The sequence below is a fragment of the Rhynchophorus ferrugineus genome, unplaced genomic scaffold (genome assembly GCF_030347505.1).
Source record: "Rhynchophorus ferrugineus isolate W39M unplaced genomic scaffold, kcgeb_rfMv2 rfM1, whole genome shotgun sequence".
NCBI classification, from domain to species: Eukaryota; Metazoa; Arthropoda; class Insecta; order Coleoptera; family Curculionidae; genus Rhynchophorus; species Rhynchophorus ferrugineus.
In genome coordinates, this window is record NW_027472580.1 from 96,332,161 (window position 1) to 96,355,950 (window position 23,790).

General features: G+C 37.8%; 1 protein-coding gene across 2 annotated transcripts in view; it reads right to left on the reverse strand.

Annotated features, from left to right (window-relative positions):
* The window catches only part of uif (sushi, von Willebrand factor type A, EGF and pentraxin domain-containing protein uif), an 82,089-nt gene that overhangs the window by 4,191 nt on the left and 54,108 nt on the right, over positions 1 to 23,790 (reverse strand). The window contains exons 14-40 of one of the 2 annotated variants that reach the window (XM_076399442.1): positions 23,586 to 23,768; positions 23,341 to 23,530; positions 22,828 to 23,284; positions 20,569 to 20,806; positions 19,800 to 20,507; positions 19,524 to 19,741; positions 17,159 to 17,411; positions 16,904 to 17,103; positions 16,687 to 16,852; positions 16,502 to 16,632; positions 16,254 to 16,432; positions 14,655 to 14,820; positions 14,151 to 14,592; positions 13,801 to 14,091; positions 13,553 to 13,714; positions 13,366 to 13,488; positions 13,061 to 13,306; positions 12,838 to 13,003; positions 12,524 to 12,775; positions 11,166 to 11,377; positions 10,567 to 11,109; positions 8,643 to 8,931; positions 8,416 to 8,484; positions 5,410 to 5,600; positions 5,175 to 5,348; positions 483 to 946; positions 207 to 427 (exon numbers count right to left, since the gene is read on the reverse strand). In XM_076399442.1, the coding sequence (XP_076255557.1) occupies positions 207 to 427; positions 483 to 946; positions 5,175 to 5,348; positions 5,410 to 5,600; positions 8,416 to 8,484; positions 8,643 to 8,931; positions 10,567 to 11,109; positions 11,166 to 11,377; positions 12,524 to 12,775; positions 12,838 to 13,003; positions 13,061 to 13,306; positions 13,366 to 13,488; positions 13,553 to 13,714; positions 13,801 to 14,091; positions 14,151 to 14,592; positions 14,655 to 14,820; positions 16,254 to 16,432; positions 16,502 to 16,632; positions 16,687 to 16,852; positions 16,904 to 17,103; positions 17,159 to 17,411; positions 19,524 to 19,741; positions 19,800 to 20,507; positions 20,569 to 20,806; positions 22,828 to 23,284; positions 23,341 to 23,530; positions 23,586 to 23,768 (6,934 nt within the window). The remainder of the gene's footprint in view (positions 1 to 206; positions 428 to 482; positions 947 to 5,174; positions 5,349 to 5,409; positions 5,601 to 8,415; positions 8,485 to 8,642; positions 8,932 to 10,566; positions 11,110 to 11,165; positions 11,378 to 12,523; positions 12,776 to 12,837; positions 13,004 to 13,060; positions 13,307 to 13,365; positions 13,489 to 13,552; positions 13,715 to 13,800; positions 14,092 to 14,150; positions 14,593 to 14,654; positions 14,821 to 16,253; positions 16,433 to 16,501; positions 16,633 to 16,686; positions 16,853 to 16,903; positions 17,104 to 17,158; positions 17,412 to 19,523; positions 19,742 to 19,799; positions 20,508 to 20,568; positions 20,807 to 22,827; positions 23,285 to 23,340; positions 23,531 to 23,585; positions 23,769 to 23,790) is intronic. The other variant, XM_076399451.1, reaches the window with a different exon arrangement.

Here is a 23,790-nt window from a genome sequence, read left to right on the forward strand (position 1 = left end):
TTATATTTTTGAGATATACGTCTAATTTTCAACAATTGGCAACGTTGCAAATTCAAATCCTTGTACGCATGCGGATATTCTCCAAAATTAGACTCTTGTAAACTACAGCAACAAGGGAGAATTAGCAGAATTAATTGAAGCTAATTACAATACCGATCTTCTTTAAGAAATTTTGGGTATTTTACGTTGACAATGTCCAGCCTTACCTGCATGATGGAGCTCCGGTTACATCTTTAACACAAGCCCCTTCGTTTTCACAGTATCCGTCACAGACGTCCGTACAAGTTTTTCCTGTTCCATTGAAACCTGGTTTACATTCGCATTTGAAATCGCTGGTTTCGGGGATAAGCAGGCAGAAAGCGTTGGGGTCGCAGTGCATTTCTTGACCCTTTAGTTCGCAAGGATTGGAGCATTCCGACTTGGATTTCTGTGAGTGAAGACACGTTATCAAAATTGACCGAAAAAAATGGCGAAATACTTACCGAAGCCGTGCTCTTGGTGCTAGTATTGGGCGGACAAGGAATACAGGTCGTCTGCTGGGTTTCTGGCTGATAGAATCCTCGCTTGCATGGAATGCAGCTATTCAGAGTTCCGTTCAAGAAGGTTCCCGCGGCGCAAACAGGCAACGAGCATTCTTCCACGGTGACAGCTCCAGATTTGGGCGTCGTTCGGCCGACGGGACAGTTGATGCACGCGGCTTGAATGCCTTGGGTCCTGTAGGTTCCTCTAGGGCAAGGCTCGCAACGCCCGTCCAATGCTAGCTGTTGACCGTCGCCGCATTCATCCCGACATTCTTTCGCAGACACAGCTTCGCTGGTTCGGGTGGTCTTGCCCAGGCCGCAGATTTGACAGGAGAAGGAGCCTTCTTCTGGTTGGTAGAAACCGTGACCGCAGGATCTGCATAGGCCTGCGTCGTGGTCGTAGAATTTTCCGGCAGGACAACGTTCTGGATAAAAATAAATATATGTTTATTAAATATCTATAACTTTTTTTCCACCGAATGGTTCTAACAGTAGGGGTATAAGAGGAGACTAAGGTAACTTAGGATAATTCTAGTTTTTGAATTCTAGAACTTTGAATCTTTTTTTTTTATATTATTGAAGTAGCCACCACATTTGACCAGGTATGGCATTTGGGATTAAAATACAAAATGAGCAAATTGCTGCCGCGGAAATACTGTCGACTGCTGGAATTATATCTTTTGGAAAGAAAATTTAAAGTCTTGCATGACGAAGCATTCTCAAAACTTAAACGTATTTTGTCTGGAGTTCCATAGGGTAGTGTCTTGAGACCATTCCTGTATCTGCTATATACTGTTGATATCCCAACAACAAAAGAAACATTACTTGGAACATTTGTTGACGACACAGTTGTCATGACAAAAGATATATCTCAGCCAAAGGCTGTAGAAAAAGTAACAGTCAACTAGATGTTCAAATGGACTATAAAGTATGGACTGGAAAATATAGCTTAATAATTTCAAATCTGCCCATGTTAATTTTGCTATGCAACGAAATGACAAAAACTTATTTATATCACTTGACAGATGCCAGATTGTTCAAGCAGAATCAGCTAAATACCTCGGCATACTTCTCGATGGTGTTAAATTGGAAACATCATGTTACACAAAAAGCCGAGCAAATTGGACTCAAATTCAAGCAACTCTACCGGTTAGTCAGAACATACTCTTACAAAAACTTATTTATATCACTTGACAGATGCCAGATTGTTCAAGCAGAATCAGCTAAATACCTCGGCATACTTCTCGATGGTGTTAAATTGGAAACATCATGTTACACAAAAAGCCGAGCAAATTGGACTCAAATTCAAGCAACTCTACCGGTTAGTCAGAACATACTCTTACAAAAACTTATTTATATCACTTGACAGATGCTAGATTGTTCAAGCAGAATCAGCTAAATACCTCGGCATACTTCTCGATGGTGTTAAATTGGAAACATCATGTTACACAAAAAGCCGAGCAAATTGGACTCAAATTCAAGCAACTCTACCGGTTAGTCAGAACATACTCTTACAAAAACTTATTTATATCACTTGACAGATGCCAGATTGTTCAAGCAGAATCAGCTAAATACCTCGGCATACTTCTCGATGGTGTTAAATTGGAAACATCATGTTACACAAAAAGCCGAGCAAATTGGACTCAAATTCAAGCAACTCTACCGGTTAGTCAGAACATACTCTTACAAAAACTTATTTATATCACTTGACAGATGCCAGATTGTTCAAGCAGAATCAGCTAAATACCTCGGCATACTTCTCGATGGTGTTAAATTGGAAACATCATGTTACACAAAAAGCCGAGCAAATTGGACTCAAATTCAAGCAACTCTACCGGTTAGTCAGAACATACTCTTACAAAAACTTATTTATATCACTTGACAGATGCTAGATTGTTCAAGCAGAATCAGCTAAATACCTCGGCATACTTCTCGATGGTGTTAAATTGGAAACATCATGTTACACAAAAAGCCGAGCAAATTGGACTCAAATTCAAGCAACTCTACCGGTTAGTCAGAACATACTCTTACAAAAACTTATTTATATCACTTGATAGATGCCAGATTGTTCAAGCAGAATCAGCTAAATACCTCGGCATACTTCTCGATGGTGTTAAATTGGAAACATCATGTTACACAAAAAGCCGAGCAAATTGGACTCAAATTCAAGCAACTCTACCGGTTAGTCAGAACATACTCTTACAAAAACTTATTTATATCACTTGACAGATGCTAGATTGTTCAAGCAGAATCAGCTAAATACCTCGGCATACTTCTCGATGGTGTTAAATTGGAAACATCATGTTACACAAAAAGCCGAGCAAATTGGACTCAAATTCAAGCAACTCTACCGGTTAGTCAGAACATACTCTTACAAAAACTTATTTATATCACTTGACAGATGCCAGATTGTTCAAGCAGAATCAGCTAAATACCTCGGCATACTTCTCGATGGTGTTAAATTGGAAACATCATGTTACACAAAAAGCCGAGCAAATTGGACTCAAATTCAAGCAACTCTACCGGTTAGTCAGAACATACTCTTACAAAAACTTATTTATATCACTTGACAGATGCCAGATTGTTCAAGCAGAATCAGCTAAATACCTCGGCATACTTCTCGATGGTGTTAAATTGGAAACATCATGTTACACAAAAAGCCGAGCAAATTGGACTCAAATTCAAGCAACTCTACCGGTTAGTCAGAACATACTCTTACAAAAACTTATTTATATCACTTGACAGATGCCAGATTGTTCAAGCAGAATCAGCTAAATACCTCGGCATACTTCTCGATGGTGTTAAATTGGAAACATCATGTTACACAAAAAGCCGAGCAAATTGGACTCAAATTCAAGCAACTCTACCGGTTAGTCAGAACATACTCTTACAAAAACTTATTTATATCACTTGACAGATGCCAGATTGTTCAAGCAGAATCAGCTAAATACCTCGGCATACTTCTCGATGGTGTTAAATTGGAAACATCATGTTACACAAAAAGCCGAGCAAATTGGACTCAAATTCAAGCAACTCTACCGGTTAGTCAGAACATACTCTTACAAAAACTTATTTATATCACTTGACAGATGCCAGATTGTTCAAGCAGAATCAGCTAAATACCTCGGCATACTTCTCGATGGTGTTAAATTAGAAACATCATGTTACACAAAAAGCCGAGCAAATTGGACTCAAATTCAAGCAACTCTACCGGTTAGTCAGAACATACTCTTACAAAAACTTATTTATATCACTTGACAGATGCCAGATTGTTCAAGCAGAATCAGCTAAATACCTCGGCATACTTCTCGATGGTGTTAAATTGGAAACATCATGTTACACAAAAAGCCGAGCAAATTGGACTCAAATTCAAGCAACTCTACCGGTTAGTCAGAACATACTCTTACAAAAACTTATTTATATCACTTGACAGATGCCAGATTGTTCAAGCAGAATCAGCTAAATACCTCGGCATACTTCTCGATGGTGTTAAATTGGAAACATCATGTTACACAAAAAGCCGAGCAAATTGGACTCAAATTCAAGCAACTCTACCGGTTAGTCAGAACATACTCTTACAAAAAATTATTTATATCACTTGACAGATGCCAGATTGTTCAAGCAGAATCAGCTAAATACCTCGGCATACTTCTCGATGGTGTTAAATTGGAAACATCATGTTACACAAAAAGCCGAGCAAATTGGACTCAAATTCAAGCAACTCTACCGGTTAGTCAGAACATACTCTTACAAAAACTTATTTATATCACTTGACAGATGCCAGATTGTTCAAGCAGAATCAGCTAAATACCTCGGCATACTTCTCGATGGTGTTAAATTGGAAACATCATGTTACACAAAAAGCCGAGCAAATTGGACTCAAATTCAAGCAACTGTACCGGTTAGTCAGAACATACTCTTGAATTAACATTAAAGAGATTGGTTTATCAGTCAATCATAAAGTCAGTTTGGACCTATGGGGTTGCGCCAGAACATCAAACCATCTAGTAATCCAACGCATTAAAAACAAAGTTCTACAATTAATTAGGATGATTTTTTATTGGCATTGTTTTGTTCTTTAATCTGTCTTTCGTTATTTCTTTAGCATTTTTGTTTTTGCTACATTTTTGTTGGTATAATTTTCTTTATAATAGTTTCCCTTGCCTTTTGATTTACTTTTATTTTACATTCATGGATCTGCTTGCTAATGTTTTGGAATGCTGATTGTTTTCTAAGATCTTATTTTAAACTGGAAATAACTGTAACATTTGGCTAGAGCTAGAAAATGTTTGATTCTGATCAATACTGGTTCCATATTTTTGTTGTTCAGTTACTGGCTATTAAATAACAACAGATTACTGACATTGACCATTGACAGTTAAACATTATTAAAGAAAGAAGCCCACAATTACAAATGTCTTTAGCAAAGGTTATGTAACTGATAGTGGAACTACAGTTGATGCAGTATGTTTTTTTAAAACTGATAATAAATACTAGAAAGTACTTGAAGAGTCTTAGTAAGTTATAGTTTCATCTGAATACTAAAAAGTACGATATATTAAGTTCTTTCGAAAATAAAATAAAACAGTGGTAAGAAATAGTTTTTTTTTCAATAGGTTTAATGGTAATATTACTATTACAACAGTTACTCACCTTTGCAGTCGGCTGCACTACGAGCTCCCAATCCAACGGTAACTCCAGGCCTTCCAGCGATAACAGGACATTCGATACATTGTGTCTGGCCGGCTTCGCTTTGATAGGAACCTTGAGGACAAGGTATGCAGGCCTTTGTATCCTTGTTGTAGTATGAACCGATGGCACAAGGGACTAAACATCATACACGGTCAGAGAAATGAGGTTAGAATGGATGAAGACAGTAAAAACTTACCGCAATCAGGAGCTACCACAACCTGACCAACGGGGCAAGCGTAATCCGATTGCAGAACAAGCGATGATGGGTCTGGTACGGTGTTAGGAAGGATATCGCGAACATCAAATTGATCCTCTTCTAAAATAAGTTTCTCCAACAGTTCTTTGACGGTAGATCGGTCGTTGTTATTGGAATTGATCACCGGATCACTATTTAATAATAAAATCAGTATGGTTTTAGTTGTATAAATATAATCTCGCTTTGGTCTCGATTAATTACTTGGATCTACAAGTACTGTTGCATGGAGTCGGCCATTTGATAGTTTACTTTTGATAATATTATTGAACTTACACTTATAAATAATAAGGTTATTGTAAAGGTTTTTAATGACTTATTAATAACTTAGAATAACAGGACAATTGAAAAGTTCCCGGCCTACCATAGTAAAACACATTTATCCAATATAATTCCCTTCAAGGGTGATACACTAATTATAGCGACCCTCCAACATTTCGATACCAGATTTGGATAATACGATGGATGAGGAAGCAATTCGAAGCCCAATTAAGGGATTTTTGCCATCGTTTTCATTAACTTGTGACACGATACATTGTCTTGGTGAAGCAGCACTTTCTTTTTCTTCAAAATAGGGCGTTTTTCGGCGATTTAGTCCTTGAAATGGTCCAATAACGCTATGTGATAGTCGCTGTTGATGGTCCTTCCTTTTTCAAGGTAGTCAATGAAAACTATTCCATGCGCATCCGAAAATACAGACGCCATAACCTTGCCAACCGACTGTTGCGTTTTCCCACTCTTTGGAGCGGTTTCATCGTGTGCAGTCCAACTTGGATGACTGTCGATTGGACTTCGGAGTGAAATAATGGAGCCATATTTCATCCATTGTCACATATTGATGCAAAAACTCGAGTTTATTATGCTTGTTCATCATCAAATACTGCTCCGAATCATCAACTCGTCGTTGTTTTTGGTCAAAGTGAGCTCGCGCGGCACCCACCCACCATAGAGCTTTCTCATACCCAAATATTTGTGAATGATATGATGTACACGTTCAGTTGATATCTTTAGAGTGTCTGCTATTTCGTTCAATTTCAATTTACGGTCATTCAAAATCATTTTGTGGATTTTTTAAAAGTTTTCGTCGGTAACAATCTCTTTTGGGCGTACACTGCGTTCGCCGTCTTTGGTGTTCATACCGCTACGTCTAAACTTAACCTACCAATCCGTGATGGTTGATTTTCATGGGGCAGTGTCCGGAAACTCGGCATCAAGCCAAGTTTTTGATTCAACTTTATTTTTTCCCTTCAAAAAGCAATGTTTTATCAACACGCGAAATTCCTTTTTAATTTTTTTCAGAATAACAAAAGTTACTTCACTCAAAATGCTATAATTCACAAACTAATGATCCGACAGCTGTCAAATTTGTACACGCATCTTTTGAGGGTTGGGGCTAACTAAAAACATACGGATTTAATTCTAGTAGCGCTGTCTATGTGCCAGGCCGGGGACATTTCAATTGACCTGTTAGATATTTAAATTGGAATTCAATATTATAGTTGCTTTACAAATGACAATAAATTCTACAGCATATTGTTCAATCAATTATGCATATTTTTATTTAAATATTGTTTTATAAATAATAATGGCAAAATTCGAGAAACAATTTACACCAAGGTTATTTTTATGTCTTTTGATAGGTCTGTAAGTTATCAAACAAATAAACAAATAAACTATTTTTGATCACATAAAAAGAAAACTCTATTCAGAGGTGTTCAATTTGTTACAATGGCAAGTTGATTAGACATTATATGTTTTGAAAATCAAATCAATTAGATGGCATCATCATTGGTTCATTTTATCTCCGAATCCTGATGTTTTTTTGACTTTAAGACCGAAGTTTTTATATTGGCCCTATTTTTGAAAGGTTTAAACCGAATGCTTAATTAAATTAGTGTTTAGACGGTTATTGTGACGTAGTTGGAATTTTATACTGAAAAGGCGTCGAACAGATACATAATAATTATTAAAATAAAATTATTTAAACGTAAATTTAGAAAATTTGAATGATTATTTCAGAGAAGTGTCATTATGTTCGATTTTATTTACCAATAAATATTTGGACCATGAAATTCTTTAACAAGTATGGTTTGTAAAGTTGTTGTCACGAGCCACTGAAACGTCAGCTTATCTAATATGAATGAAAACTTTAATAATGTGAATATAATTATAGCATACCATTTGGCCCCTTTGGAAATATGTATTAATTTTTTGTTAAAACCAGGCAATTGTGTTCAAGAAAAGGACCATATATCTATTTAGTAGAATAGAAAACACATGGCTGGCGAAAAGCACGTAAGCATCCGCTTGTTATCTAATAAATACTCAAGATAATGGAAACGGAGGCGCCAGAGTTATATTGCACTTCTGATGTGACGGAAAACCGTCTATAGTGAACATAAGTAACAATACCTCGATAGATGGATATGCTGCACTTGAATAACCGAGCAACCACTTTCCAAGGGTACGTACCCCATCAAAGTAAGAAAATTACAATTGAGTCAGTCCCTTACTTGTCTAGAAATCCCAATGAATCAGGCTGCAGGAAGGGCTGTCTAATCTAATTATTTCAACCACTACAAGAAACGTGAAGAAGAAGCTGAATGTTAATTTAAAACTTAATACGTCTCTACATAAGGAATATATTAACATCTATACGTATTTAATATATAATATGTTTACCAGTTTGCTCAATATTAATAACAACACAATATATTGGCAGTAAGACAACATATTACAACAAAAGTAAACTTATTGTTATGTTTTTTTCACATCAAAAATAAACCAACAGATGGTTCGTTCCATGTTTCACAAGACTTTAGAGATAATTCGCGATCCTGCAGTCACTGTTAACTATAACTGTAGCTGGAAAATCGCGAATCATCATCTGGAAGAACAGTAAAAACAGTTCGAAAGCATGCATGATAGTGAGTGTGACGGGGTGCTTACTTCAACGCTGGGAATGCTATTTCTACCGTGTACATGTCACTGGATGCCTGGCGTCCTTGTCTGCCTTGTCTATAAAGAGAAAGGACATGCTATTCTACACATTCAACTACTCTACTATCTACTGACTAACCAATAAATAACAGAACAGAAAGATATATAACCAAAACAAGTCGATCTACTACTATTTGAATACACGTTTTTTTGTCCCTCGATGATTGGTTACTTACTTGTCAACTGGAACACTGGCATTGATGACGTAAGTGCTCTCGTCGTCTTCCTCGCCGGTAACCTGTCTGGACTGGCGGCCGGCACGATGGTCGCACTTAACGTCGATGTTGAGTTCCTTACATTCCCTGGTACCCTCGACGGAGAACGAGCAGAAGTTCCAGTCTCTGTTCAGGCTGTTGACTGCGTTACGGACTTTTTGTCGCAATACTCCCTGGCCAGCTTCGTTGCACAGAACAGAGCTTGGGAAGAGCATGTTGATCTTGAACACTCTCTGAGCCGGTTTGTAAGCTGCAGATGAAAGAGAATCCCATGAACATTTCCAAGAATCAAAACTTAAAAATACAGGACTATAAATTTATGTTAAACAACGATATTTAAATATTTTTTTGCTGCTATACGCAAGCCTCATGTAAATTCAACGTTTTCCTAAAGTCTAATAAGTGATAAACAAAATAATTTCGATGTATATTCTTCATTTTATTTTGAAATATTATCAGTATATTATCAGACTATTTTAAATAGCTCTAGTGCGAGTAATAAAAGTAACCACTTACAAACACACTTTACCTTTCTGAATTTGAAGCTCAATTGACTGTTTTGAAACTGACTATTGTTATTTCGTTAAAAAACTAAATTATTGAATATATCAGACAGATATAGCCAGATTTAAACGTAGCTTGAAAAACTCGTTCTCTGATCTAGACTTTAATATTATGTCCTTAAGAGAACTCGTCAAAATTCGAATTATTTTTGGATTTAAAGCTACTGTTGTGACGTGCGGCATTGCCAACTTGTGGGGCACTCCCACATCTGCGGGGAATTTCATCTATTGGGGATTTATTGGAGATTGGCATTACACTGGGAAAATGAAGCGATTTTGACATTTCATCGAAAATATAATATCGATAGCCCGAGTCAAATTCGATGGCTCTCATTAAAAGCGCTTGTTAGAGTAGTACACTCTATTAAAAACCTACTTGACAGTTTTTTTCAACTACCAAACATGCTGATTACAATTCACTGTGATATTTTTAGTACTTAATGCTACTTAATTTCACTGCTAATGAATTTGAACACCTCGTTTCATTCTTTTGAAAATGCTGCCTGAAAACTTTATAAAAATGAATTATATCAACTCTTGTGCAAATATTTCAAGAAATAACTTTTAACAAATTTTTTAGGTTTAGACGGAATATACATTAAATTAAAAAATGTCCTGCTATTGCAGATTGAGGCTAAGAATTTTATATTATATTGACTTCAGACAATACCAAGCGATTTGATTTAAGCGATCCTTTATCATCAGAAGAGTAATTTCGAGTGCTTTATAAATCTGTGACAGGATAAAAATGAGATGAGTGGTGAGCTCTTCTCACGTTACACTATACATAGTTATTCGTTATATAGTTATTCTATACTATGGAAAGATACAAAGTATATATTATTTAAACGCTTGAGATTTGTTTTGTTTCTTTAAATAATGTTGGAATTGGGAAGAGGAATTTGTCTCCCAATTTCGAGAATTTGACTTAAATTATTGAGGAATTTTATAAATTGGCATTGGCAACCCCGATGACGTTATAATTGAACCAGTTCGCAGACCAGAAGAAATGGAACAATAGTCGGAGAACTTTTTTGTATTCTTGAAACGGTAATAAGTATTTTGTAAGAAATTGGTGATAAAAATAAGAATAAAAACGCCAAAAATTTAGTCCTGTAGACTAAAAGGTCCGCTTCATAACTGTTTTTTTACTATGAAACAATTGATTAATTTATTAATCTTCTGTATGGCTATTAAAACTATCAATGTTGTCATAGATATATATAATTTACCTAAACTGGCAACGTGGCATAGTAATATATAATATTTTGGATGCGATCACTTCTTTAAAATTACGTGTATGTGTATTCAAAATAACTTACGAGAACAAGCTGGATAAACTAAAGGAAGGTTGGGGTTGATGTTGGGCCTCCAGAATCCTTCGGCGCCACACGTGTAGAATTTAGGAATGTCCTGCGAGAACTTCAAGCCTGAACCGCATCCGATCTCGCACACTTTGAACTGTCCACCCGCGCCCCAATCCTTGCAGGTCTGATATCCTCCAATAGGATCGGCGAGCTCCGTGCAGAACTCCGATAAGACGGAGACCTTGAAGGTACATGCGGCGGTATTTCCGGCCTGGTCGCTGGCGACGTAGGCGATCTGGTAAATGCCCCATAGAAGAGTCTGTCCTGGACGATGACCGTTTCTTTCTTGCACGCCCACCACCCCTACGTTGTCGCTGAAGTGTGGTTCGTCCCACGCAACCAAAGCCGAGCCGTTCTTGGTGATGATCCAGAGATCTCCTGGACAGTATTCGACCTTGGGTGGTATCTTGTCGACCTCCAGAGATTGGCATTTAGGTCCTGAGTAGCCTGGAGGACAGTTTCTCTGTCCGCAGTGTGATGGAACGACTCTTTCAACACCTGTAATAATTAGTAATATTTATGTTAAGATTAGAACATAGTATGCGTTACCGTACCTCCAACGGTATTTTCATATCCCGCCCAAGTTAGTACCAGTCCCTTGTAGAGGACTGGTTCGGTCCTACAATCCCTGACTTGTTTCTGGATCTCATTAGTAACATCCAGAGCTCTGCTCCATACCTGCACCTTAGTCAGGTGTCCTTGGAATCCGGATTCGGTGTAGGCTTTGGGACTGGTGGATTGAGGCTTACCTAAAGTTGCCCAGGCACTGGAAGAATATACGAGTTTTATAAAAATATAACATTTTTTTATCATCATTTTTTATATCAAAACAAAATTCATATATACTAAGTTTTCATAATCAAACAAGATGTCTATTCTGACGTTAGAAAAATACAAGCAGGTGTGCTACAGGGAGATGTATTGGGGCCAGTCCTTTATCTGTTATACACTCAGGACTTGCCTACATTCAATGAAAATGTTGTTGCTGCTTTTGCAGATGACACTGCAAAGATAACAACACTGAATGAACCGAGTATTAAGCAGTTATTGCCGATATACAGTGCTTTGCAGAAAAATGGCGCACAAAATGAATCAAAATACAAAACAACAACAAAAGAATCAAGCGCAAGCCAGTATAAATTAGCAAATAGTTGTATGGAAATACAGCCAAATATATTAGCATGTTCCACATCTTAAGAAAAAATGTGGAGAACTCAAGCTAAAGCACAAGAAAATGTACTGGTTACTGAGTAGATATTCAGTCCAGTCAGTGTATAATATAGCTTTACTAACAAGTCTCGAAACTAGTGTGGATTTATAGATTTCAACTTTGGGGTTGTACCATCCAAAGCAATATAAATATAATGCAAATATTCCAAAATAAGGTAGTGCAAGGTATTTTTGATGATCCATGACACATTCGTAACAACCTGCATAAAGACCTGAAGGTAGAAACTGTCGTTAACGTTATCAAGAACTATGCCTAAAGACATGGACAAAGCTCCGTCAGTACATCACTGTTGAGGTTCTACAGTTCCTAGATAATGATGTCTTAGTCAGAAGATTAAAGAGAGTAAAATCATTTGATCTAGTTCACTAAGGTTTACTAACTTCACAGTAAACCTTAGTGCACATTAAAAAGAATGACACTGATGTTAAGCCCAAAGTGTTTATCCTAGAATAAGAACTTTATAATTTTAAAACCATTTGCTACGGTAGAATAAAACAAACAGCTTATTAGTGTTAATTTACTAGATTTCAATAATAAATAATAATTTAAAATATATACTAAGTTTGAATCCTAATATATAATGTTCACCTATTCTATACTATTCATGTAAACAAGATAGCTCCAATTATCTTTTAAATGATGGTCTTTCTATTCATCTAAAAAAACACTACTACTACTTACTATTCGGGTAATTTTCTTCCACTTCCGTACCCCTCCACTTTGCTGGCTATCAACCCTTCCGTGATTAATTTAAGTTCACCGCCGTTCTCTCCATCCCACACAATGGCGATGTGATGCCATTGAGCGTCATTAATAACAGTATAGTCTCTGTAGCTGAGGTACACGTCCTGCAAATCTTCAAACAAAGATACCTGAACACCATTGGAGTGAGCCTGAATGATCGGTCTTCTGTCGGTGGGCACGTGTTTGGATCTGAAAGCATCAACATCAAGCTAGAATGGGTCAATCGTTGTTATGAAGACAACCCAACTTACGTCACACTGTAGAGGGTGAAGAAGATTCCGTTCTCGTCCTTTTGGGTGAACTGAATCCACATGGCGATGGTGAGACTTGAGGAGGACGTGGTGTAGAACGGAATGACTTGGGAGGCGGAACTTCTGGAGGCGTCGCTGAAGTATAGATCGTAGTCCACGGATATTGCTGCAAAAGGCAGTCGTCGTTAGTTAAATGGTTAGGCAGGAGGAGCATTCGGGTTACTTTTTCTGCAATCCTCTCCGGTTAAATTAAACGGACACTGACAGTAGAACTTTCCGCTCAAGTCGATGCAGGTAGCACTCGGGGGACAGGAATTGTCTTTACAGTCCACGATGTCCTGTTCGCAGTATTTGCCGGTGAATCCTGCCGGACACACGCAAGTAAAACCAAATATGTTGTTGACGCAGGTAGCTCCGTTTTTACACGCTTTAGCTTGGCAGGCGTCGTATTCGTACTGACATCCGATTCCTGCAAGTTACCGGCACTGATTAAAGGTACTCAAAAACACGAGGCAGTGACAGACTTACCAGTGAATCCTTCAGAACAAGAGCAGTTCAAGCCAGAGCCAAAGTCTTTGCATTTACCTCCGTGCATGCAGGGATTGCCTATGCATCGTTCTGGGGCTGTTTCACATTGTTTTCCATCGGTACCTATAAAAAAAACAAGCAGCAAGTAATACAATTTCATTGGTTTGGTGATGAAGATCTTCCTTACCTGATGGGCATACGCAGAAATAGTCCTGGAATAAGTTAATACATTTGGCGTCGTTTTGGCATGGTTTTCCTTGACAGTTGCCTATGTCGGTCTCACAGTTGACTCCAGTCCATCCCGGCTGGCATACGCACTTGTAACCGCCGACCTCGTCTCTGCAGGAACCTAACAAGAAAGGGATATGTAGGATTTAAATTAAAAAAAGCAACTTCAATGCAAATTCCAGGTATTTTTTTTATCTAGGGTCTTACCTCCGTTCAGGCATGGATCGCTTTGACAGTCATCGATGTTTTCTTCGCACATTTTGCCGCTGTAACCCTCCTTGCACATACAGAAGTACTTGTTGTCCAGGTCGACGCACTTATCGGTACCCACGGAGTTGCAAGGATCGCTGAGACATTCGTCGATCTCCGCCTCACATTGTAGCCCCACGTATCCGGGTCTGCATTTGCAACTGAAGCCGTCCACCAGATCGGTGCAGGTGGCCCCGTTCTGACATGGTTTGGAAGAGCAGAAGTCGATGGTATGTTGACAACGTTTACCTGTTTAAACATATATGTAATTCCTGTCGTGTATACTGGGCCAGTTTAATAATCAGTACCGGTGAAGCCTGGTTCGCAACTGCAAGTGAAATCATCCACCAGATCGGTACAGTGACCGCCGTTCTGGCACTGATTCGGTTGGCAGTCGTTGATGTTGATGTCGCAGCTTTCTCCGGTCCATCCAGGGTGGCAGACGCACTCGTGGTAAAACAGTCTGTCGACGCATATTCCATTTTTGCAGGGACCTCGGTTGCACAAATCGATTTTTTCCTGGCATCGTTTTCCGGTGAATCCTGACGGACAGGAACAAGTGAAGTCGTCGACCAGATCGGTGCAGTTGGCTCCTAGGAGACACGGTTTCTCGGCACAGTCGTCCACGTTGATTTCGCAAGTTTGACCTTCCCAGCCTGGCAGACATTCGCACATGAATCGTCCCTGTTCCAGGGCAATGCAGGTGGCACCGTTGTTGCACGGGTTGCCGTTGGCAGAGCATGGATCGATCTGAAGACGACAGAATGTTGTTATGATGATGCCGACGAAGGCGTTATTAAAATGTGACTTACGGTAACGTCACAGTCGACTCCAGTATATCCCGATCGACACAGGCAAGTATAGTTCTTGTATCCGGGTTCGTCTTTGCACATGGCTCGAGCAGGACATGTGTCATTGGAACAATCCGATCGTTCTTCCTGGCAATTGATACCTGAATATCCTGGAGCACACTGGCATCTAAAAATCACAGTTAGTTGTTTTTTGAAATATCTTCTTGATGTTAAATAACAGTTTTATATCGATCATTCCTAATATGTAAAAAAGAAGAAGAATAACTAGTAGAGGACATTATATTTTGTCCCGAGTGGCCGTTCAAAACATATAAAAGAGCAGTGACATAAATAAAGTTTTTCTGTTGTTCCGATCTCGAATTAAAGGTAATTAGTAACAGTTGGTTTTTTCTTTGCACAGTGAGTAGAGAAGTATTTAGTATTTAGTCGCTATAAAACGTAGCAAAGACAAAGCCTTAAATGACCGCCATTGTACACACAAATTGTTTTTATAGTCTATTAAAAGTTTTTTGTACATATGTCATCAAGATGTTTAATGTATTGCCTGCCGCAATTTGTAAATTCGTTTCAGAATCTGAAATATTTTCCTTCTCATTTCATTCTAGTTAAAAAGAGACACAATGCTGTCTGATTAGTTCGAACGCGTAAACGAATGAGCCTGTCAAAGTCGTTCGGTTGTCAGACGTATGCAAAACTCTTAAAAGCTCTATAATTAACTATAGTTTTTAGATGTACTGTAATGTTAAAATAAATTATCTTTGATAACTTTTTTGTTCAATTATTTTATTTAGATTAGAACTTTGTTGTATGTCATCGCCAAACCGAACTAAAACTCAAAGTTAGTGCGACAACATTGCGACATTTTGAAGTCACAAATTTAGATGACGTATGTAAAAAATAACTTTGAATAGTATTAGAAAATCAATAAGAGAAGAAAAATTCAAGAAAGATGGAATTAAAATCTGGAATTCCAAACCAAATCAGAGGAGGATGCGCAACATAATGAACTACAATTGCAAACCGTAATAAAAACAGAAAAAAAGTTAAGCAGAAAATAAAATACACCAAAAAGGTTTAACATGATCTTAGACAAAGGACAGTGGAGGTTAGACTTAAAATCAAAGAATTGCACTGGTTAGTGGGGAGATAATCTCATCTCGAACTACGAACAAAAATAGTTGGTTTATCAGTCAATTATAAAGCTTATTTGAGGTTAAGGGTGCATATATTGGGTTGCATTAAAACATCAAATCTTAAAATGCCTACAATGTACGATAATTTTAACATTAAATGGATCTACGAAGTTATTCAAGATTTCGACTTAAAAAATTAAATAATGTTACTAAATCACAACATGAAAGCTATATAGCTAGACAACGCGCAGGAAATCAGAAGAGGAAACAACCTAAACAACATGAACTACTAATGCAAGTAAGACAAAACAATAGTAATAGATTAAGATTGTCATAAAAAAATAGAGGTGGCAAAAGGATTGTTTAAATAGTCTAATAAATTGGACAAAACTAAGAAAATTAAGCCAAAAAAATGTGTATAAATTAGCAAAATGATATTTCTCAAAGAAGGAAGAACAAAACCTACCTATATCCCTGAGGTTGGTCGATGCAAGTTCCACCATTGTAGCAGGGCTGAGATGCGCATTCGTCGATGTCAATCTCGCATCGTCTTCCGGAGAATCCGGCTGGACAGAAGCACTGGATGCCGTGTCCCATCGGTATACAGATTCCACCGTGTTGACAAGCGTTTTCAGTACATTCAACCTATAATCAACGATTATAAAACACCGATTTATTGTAACAGGAAAAAATTAGCTTTTCTAATACGCTTACAGTACGGCATTCGTCGCGTCCACTAGCACCAGGACCTTCCGTTTTCATATTGCTGGGACACTCATTGCAAGAGGTCTGTCCAGGAATTGATTGATAAAAGTCCTTGGGGCAGAGCGAGCATGGAGCCAATCCTAGAAAAGCATTTGTTTGGTGAAATTTATAAACGAAAGTTTAATAGCTCCAACCAGTAGGGGAATATTGTCCAGCGTTACATTTGGGTTTGCATAAATCCTTGGAAGGAGCAGCAGGTTGAAAGGTGTACGTGTTGGCTGGGCAAGACTGACAATCTTTGAACCCTTCTGTTGGTGGTTGACCAGTGAAACTGTTTCTGGGACACTCCAAGCATGGAACCTACAAACTTAACTTAGTGCCAATTCATTAAAATTGTATTTGTAATCATACCATTCCCGTGGGAGAGTAGGTACCATATCCACAAACCGGGACGCAGTCAAAGATGCTTTTTGATCCTTGTTCTTTCGTGTAAGTTCCTTGAGGACATCTAGTGCACGCGCCTTGCCGGTCGCGGTCTTGGAAGTATCCTCTTGGACAGTATGAACACTCTTTTTGTTTCAACCCAGCGAATGTTCCAGCGGGACAATGCACTGAAAACTGACAGTTAGAAACTATTCTGTATGTCAGTTTGAAAGGCGAACTTACAGCATCGTGGTACGTCATTTGTGTCCATATTGAGTACTTCACCAACATTGCAAGTGAAACCTCGTTGATTTTCAGATTTGAGTGCCTTCAAAGGAGGACATTGGTTGCCTATGGAGGTAACGTTCAAGAGCGGCTCGATGACGGCATTGGCGTAAGGTACAGACAAGTCGAACATTAGGTTCAAGGTACTGCCGCACAGATCGTACAGTTGGATTTGTCTGACCAAAGGCACAATATCGACGACGTAGTCGATCTGAAATCAGAAACATTTTATTAAGGATTTTCTTTGGATATGATGTAAAATATATTTGAGTGAAGTAATCCAAGCATTTTAAACTAAATGAAATTGTTTAAAAAATAATGTCGACTTGATTATTGAAGTCTCTATGAAAAGTTGTAGAGATGCTTGAAAAAATTGACTTGCTTATTGTCATGTGGAAATAAGAACACATCTCTAATCTCCATAATATTGCAATAATAAGAAAATTAGGACTTGAACAGTTTGAACAGTTTTAAAATCTGAAAAAACCCTCTAGATGATATTTTCAATTATCTTAATTAATGAATTCTATTTTATCAACTGTTTTATAACATTGGGCTAACTCGAACATCGGTCTTCTTATGGGGATATTTTTAGTGTTATTAGTTGATGATAAAATCGACTACCTTATCGTTAAATAAAAAATAATTTATTATGATAACTCTAGAAATATCTGTATGATAACTAAACATGTTGGGATGCCACAACAATCTATAAGAAGAGACTAAGAGACTGCATCTGAACTAAAATATCCATAACAAATATCAATGATACTTTAGTGATTTTACAATAATCACTTTGGAGTGGAACAAGCGACAGCAGAAGTTGGTAAAGTCTATGGGAATATCGAAAGCGGACGACGGAGATTGTAAAAATTATCGATGAATATCAAAATTAGTATACTTTTAACAATTTTTATGGAAATATTAGAATCGAGAGTGCAAAAAGTATGCAATGAAGCAAACCGAGAAGAATAAGCACGATTTTTACATAATATATGGATGCATAGATAACATTTTCGCATTCCCATCAGTTGAGGTGTGAAATCATTCATAGTCGGCAGCTTTGACACCTAAACACCCTCTAATTCAACATGATTAAAATAATTTAAGTATCTGGATATGATTTTATTAACTACTAGCAACCCGCCCCGGCTTCGCACGGGTGCAATGCCGATACTAAATTAAATACACTACAGAAAAAATATGAACGTTGTATATAAAAACATAGCGGCCCGCTCCGACTTTGCACGGGCATAAAATATATATGCCTATGTCACTCAATGAAAACATGATTAAAATCGATCCAGTATTTTTGGTTCATTCATTACTGCCCTTGGCCTGCACGCATTAAATTTGGAGTAAAACAATTCCTCTTCCCCTATACTTACTATGAAGATTTCCTGCTATCTTTGGAATATCTAAATTCATACAATTTTTATTACATTACACATTTTTAAACGCAAATTTTAAATTTGTAATATCTCCGAAAATATTTGTTTAATTTACATGCTGTAAGGAACCATATTGATCTATATTAATTGCACACTGTATTTAAGGTACTTAATTCGATAAGGATTAATGCCGTATTGCTTAAAATAGCTTCGTAAATAAGCCATTTTCTCACGTAAAAAGTAAACAATAAAAATGGTTAATGTGGGTTATCCCTAAAAGATAAACATATACCATCGCGGACTTTTTTGTAGACCTTTTTATGGTGTACAATACTGTAGTACATTAATTTGATCTAACTCGTAGGGTTAGGCAGCGTTTTTGCTAATTGCTAAATAAGCCTAAAAAAATAGGTTAATTTACGACATCACGTTAGAAACCTCTAAAATTAGCAATGTTGCCTTAGTATATTATGCATGTATTATACATACAAACCTTCCTTTTGAATCACTCTATCTATTGAAAAAAACCGCATCAAAATCCGTTGCGTAGTTTTAAAGATTTAAGCGCACATAGGGATATAGGGACAGAAAAGGCGACTTTGTTTTATACTATGTAGTGATGTAGAATTTGAAGCAATATATTATAATGATTTGTGAGCGTTTCTCTTCAATATACATTTGAAAAACAAGGCCAACACGATTGCAGTGGTTTGGACATGATGAATGAATTTACAACGATTAGTCAATGATCTCAATACATGATGAGGATTAACCTCTAAGTGTTAAATTTTTTATGTCATGTAATAGTACTTTTGGAGTGTTAATTGTTGCTATCAATGGTAGTTGCGAAGTTACAAAAAATTATTTAAAAAGAAATGTGAATCTTCTTTTTACAAAATAACTATTTTGGTTTAATGTTCAATATAACATACCTTAACGACATTCTCATCTACTAAACTGGCCATGGCGTTGATTATCGATACATTCATCTTAACGTTGACGGCTGAACATCTTTCGGAGAGAACGTTATTGAGGTTTAAGTAGAACTGAGACAGCAGGTCCGTGTACTGATTGAGACAAGCTGATGCGACTGCCCCGTTGGCTCTATAGTTCATACTGGCGGTGAAGTGATAATCAGCCTGTTGAGTATCTGAAATGTAGGTTTAGTTGAAGATAGGTTGAAACCATTGGACGTAAACGGGACTTACTTTCTGACACACAGTCGGGTACTACCGCAGTTGGTTTCCAAGGAATGTTCTTATCGCATGTGAACGTCTTGACCGGATCTCCGTCGGTGAATCGGAAGCCAGGGTTACAGGTGGCTATACATTGAAGTCCCTTGTCCCACGGGAGACAGTTAATGGCTCCGTTAACGGGAGGTTTCAACTCCCAGTCAACGCAAGGAGTTGCCTGGACCGATACTTGATAGTGACAGCTGGCTTTGTTGCCATACTTATCAGCGGCGATAACGGTGACGTTTTCGAAGCCTCCGATGGCGATGGTGGCTTTCTCGGGCACGAAGGTCAAGTGTACTTCTCCAGAGGCATCAGTGGCGTTTACCCTTACGCGGGTCTCGTTGAAATTGACGGAGTAACTGTCCTCGCGATCTACTAATTCGATGACGTAACTTGGGGGACAGCTGAGCTGAGGTGGAGTATTGTCCGGTACGGTGATGTTGATCTCACAGATCGCTACATTACCGTCGTAATCAAAAGCGACGTATTTGACCACCATATCCTCGAAAACATACACTGGCGTCTTAAAGTTAGGTGGTTTCACTTCCAGACGTGCGATGCTACCGGAATTATCAACCGCGGTGGGTTCGGTGAAGTTAACCGGTAAAAGTCCACCATTACCGTCTTTCTGCACCACTATGGGCTGTTGTGGACAGTTCTGGAACACTGGGGTCTCGTTGTCTGGAAGAAACATGTACATTAAACACCAAAAAATCGAAATAAGGGTCACGGTAAAACCTACCGACACAAGGAGAATATCCATAATCATATCCCAACAGTGGTTCCTCCTCAGGTTCGTCGCAACCCATCAATTCGAACTTCAGACAAGCGTTGTCCATGTAACTGACAATACCCAGGATGACGAAGCGTGCTTGCACGTATTTGGGTAGAGAGATCATTGCCAGCTCACCATAGTTTCCGGGATCACGCATGGTTAAGTTAAAGTTGGGGAAGTAGACCACGTAATTTTCATTATCAGCCTGGAAGCAAAAAGGAATTTAATTTTCAATCATTTTTAAACACTATCAATAATATCTCGTAGATTAAGCTCAATAGATTATAAGAAAAATAATGCGTTAAGCTATTTAATTCGCCTTAATTCGTATTAAAACACCTTGCTGTTTATTTTGGATGTTATTATATAATACAAACCTAACACGAAAGTCGACAATAATTTATGAAGAAGTCTATACCTCTTAAAAACGCAAAAATGATTATGAGAAAGAGTTTAACTATTATTTAGCCAAGTAAATACCACTGTTGTAATAGAAGTATATACATTTATGCTTTATTTTGTTCTTTTATACTATTTACAGCACAGAAAAATATGTTAGAAATTATGCAAATGAAGTGAGATACCTTTAAACTAATTAAAGACAATCTTCAGAGTCGATGTAAGAATGTGTTAGATGTAGTGAAAGAACTTGTAACTGAACATGAACTTGTTGGATATAATGACAGTAATTAGCAAAGTAGAGAAATAAAATTAATTAATTATTAACGATAATCAGTTCATGGGTTTTTTAAATAATTTTAATCTAAATTGACCAATGATAGTCCAATGATAAATTAGCAATAGTGCAATTATTTGTACTATATATTTACTATAAATTTAACTAGGGGCTTATCTGGACTGGACCTACAGTTTAACGTGGGCTCCGAACCACGGTCCTCAGCATTAAGTCTACCGACTGGCGAGTGACCAAATTTAGAAATCATCCCAGAAGACATCTGGTCTTACCCAGCCTGGTTACTGGCGTGACCGGGATCATTTTCCTTGTCGGATTTTACACATATTGCCTAGGACAATCACAAATTTTAAACAATCACAAACATACAATTACAACCATGCCACGGCAGGATTCGAACCCGCGGCTATCGCAACAGTAGGAGGACCGTCCTATAGCCTTTACGACTGCGCCACCAAGCCGGCTGCATTATGTATTTAGTAGCAATGGAGCAGAATTGCGAGTATTAATATTGTTTCTGATAGTCTGTAAATTTGTACGGAATATATAACTTTTTTTTTGAAACTAAACTTGTTCATATTTTTTAATTAAGTACGATTTTTGCTCAACATTCATTACGAAACAAAATACAAGAATTGTGCTAGATCTATTGATGTAAAGTTTTAAGAAATTAGTAATTTTTGTACTCCTTTTGTGTCTAAAGTGTAGACCAAATGATTTTAGAGCAAGTATCCGAGTACTTAAGTACTTGGGATCAATGATACAGCGTGCCAAGCTTTAAGAACTTTTGCTTTTTTAAGATAGTGCATGTAAAAGAGAGGATATTTTACAATAAATAATATAATCCATTTTTTAAGAATTTTACTTTATCTTACATATCCTTTTGTGTGACTCTGAGACTTGGATACTGTTGCAGTGTGACATCTGTAAGATTAATGTATTTCAAAAGTGATACTTAAGGCAAATTCTACATGTTTCTCTCCGAGACTGTATTAGAAGTCATTAGTTTAAGATACGACTGACAATAAACAGATGAGGAATAAATCCAGAGACGCAGAATACAATATAGTTTTTATATATCTGTAGATTGAGAAGTTTGCAGACTGCGGCAAAATCATCGATCAAGATCACAGAAACCGATCTGAAAAATATTGGAATGATATTGCTCGATGCCGAAACAGAAAAATTAGAAAATTAATTAAGTGTCAGAAGAAGTCATGGCTTGTCTGATTCCTTGAGGGACATGTGCTTGACTCAAAACCTGCCCAAATTATTTGATTTTCTCCAGGAAATTGTACTTAATTCTTATTTACTCTTATTTTATCTAACTTTAACTTGTAGATAGTTTCATTTATAAATAATTTATATCTATAAACAATTAATTTGTAATATTTATTTGTTTGTCTAATATTTCTTGGTCTGTGTGACAAGGTCAAAAACATTCTAATGCGTAGGGGAGACTCTGATCCAATAATATTAATTAAATAAATTAAACCAATAAATTTAAAAACCCTACATCTTGAGATAGTTACCTGCTTGTAGAAGAATCTGATTTCCGTGGGACGACCTACGATGTCATTGGTGACAACACCCTTCACCAAAATGGCCTTGACTCTGTAGACTTTCCCCAGATCTACGCTGACATAAGTGAAAGCTTCTTGTTTTCCACACCAACCGGTCACGGAGTTCAGTCTCACGTTCTTCGCTTCGTAGTTTGGTCGCTCGCTGGTAGCGTTGATGGCTGAGTCGGGAATACGGCCGGAAGCCAATCCCAGGGGCCTCACCACTTTGCATTCGGGCTCTCGCACGCAGGTGATGGGCCGGGGGTTGATGAGGATGTATCCGGCGCGACTGCAACCGAAGCTGACCTCAGAGCCTTGCTCGTAGCTTCGCGATATCTGGAAACCGTCATGTGGTCGTCCTGGATCTTCACAGACTGGTCCCTCGCATCTCAAATCACCAAAGTCCCACACTCCATTGGCTTGACACCTATAAAGTATATTGTTGACGATACTTTGTCGCTTTACGATGTGGCTTGATATTACCTAACGATGTTGTCATGTTTACTACTCTGCCCAGCCAATTTAAAAGTATTCTGACAACCGAAGAAAAAGGAAGATTGATACTTGGTGTCTATGTATTGTCCATATTCAGCTCCAGGTGTTGGTGGAGGTATACCACAATCTACGCGAGGACATGAAGGCATGGCTCCGCTCAACCAGTAATCCGGGAAACCTGTAATAAGTTGTCGTTTAAATAGTTCCTACAGGAGGCTTTTAGGGAGTTTAACCTGGTTTGGGATCAAAGACGCACTGTCTGAAGCTCGAGCTTGACGTTCTTCTCAGTTGTCTTCCGGTAAGGCCACAGTTCAGTGTTACATTTTCTCTGAACGGCACCAAGACAGTGTCTTCGTCATTTCGAATAACCTTCAGGCCTTCGTTCTTGTCGTCTGGTAGTGATACGCACTGAGCATCTATAAAAATATGTTTGATAAA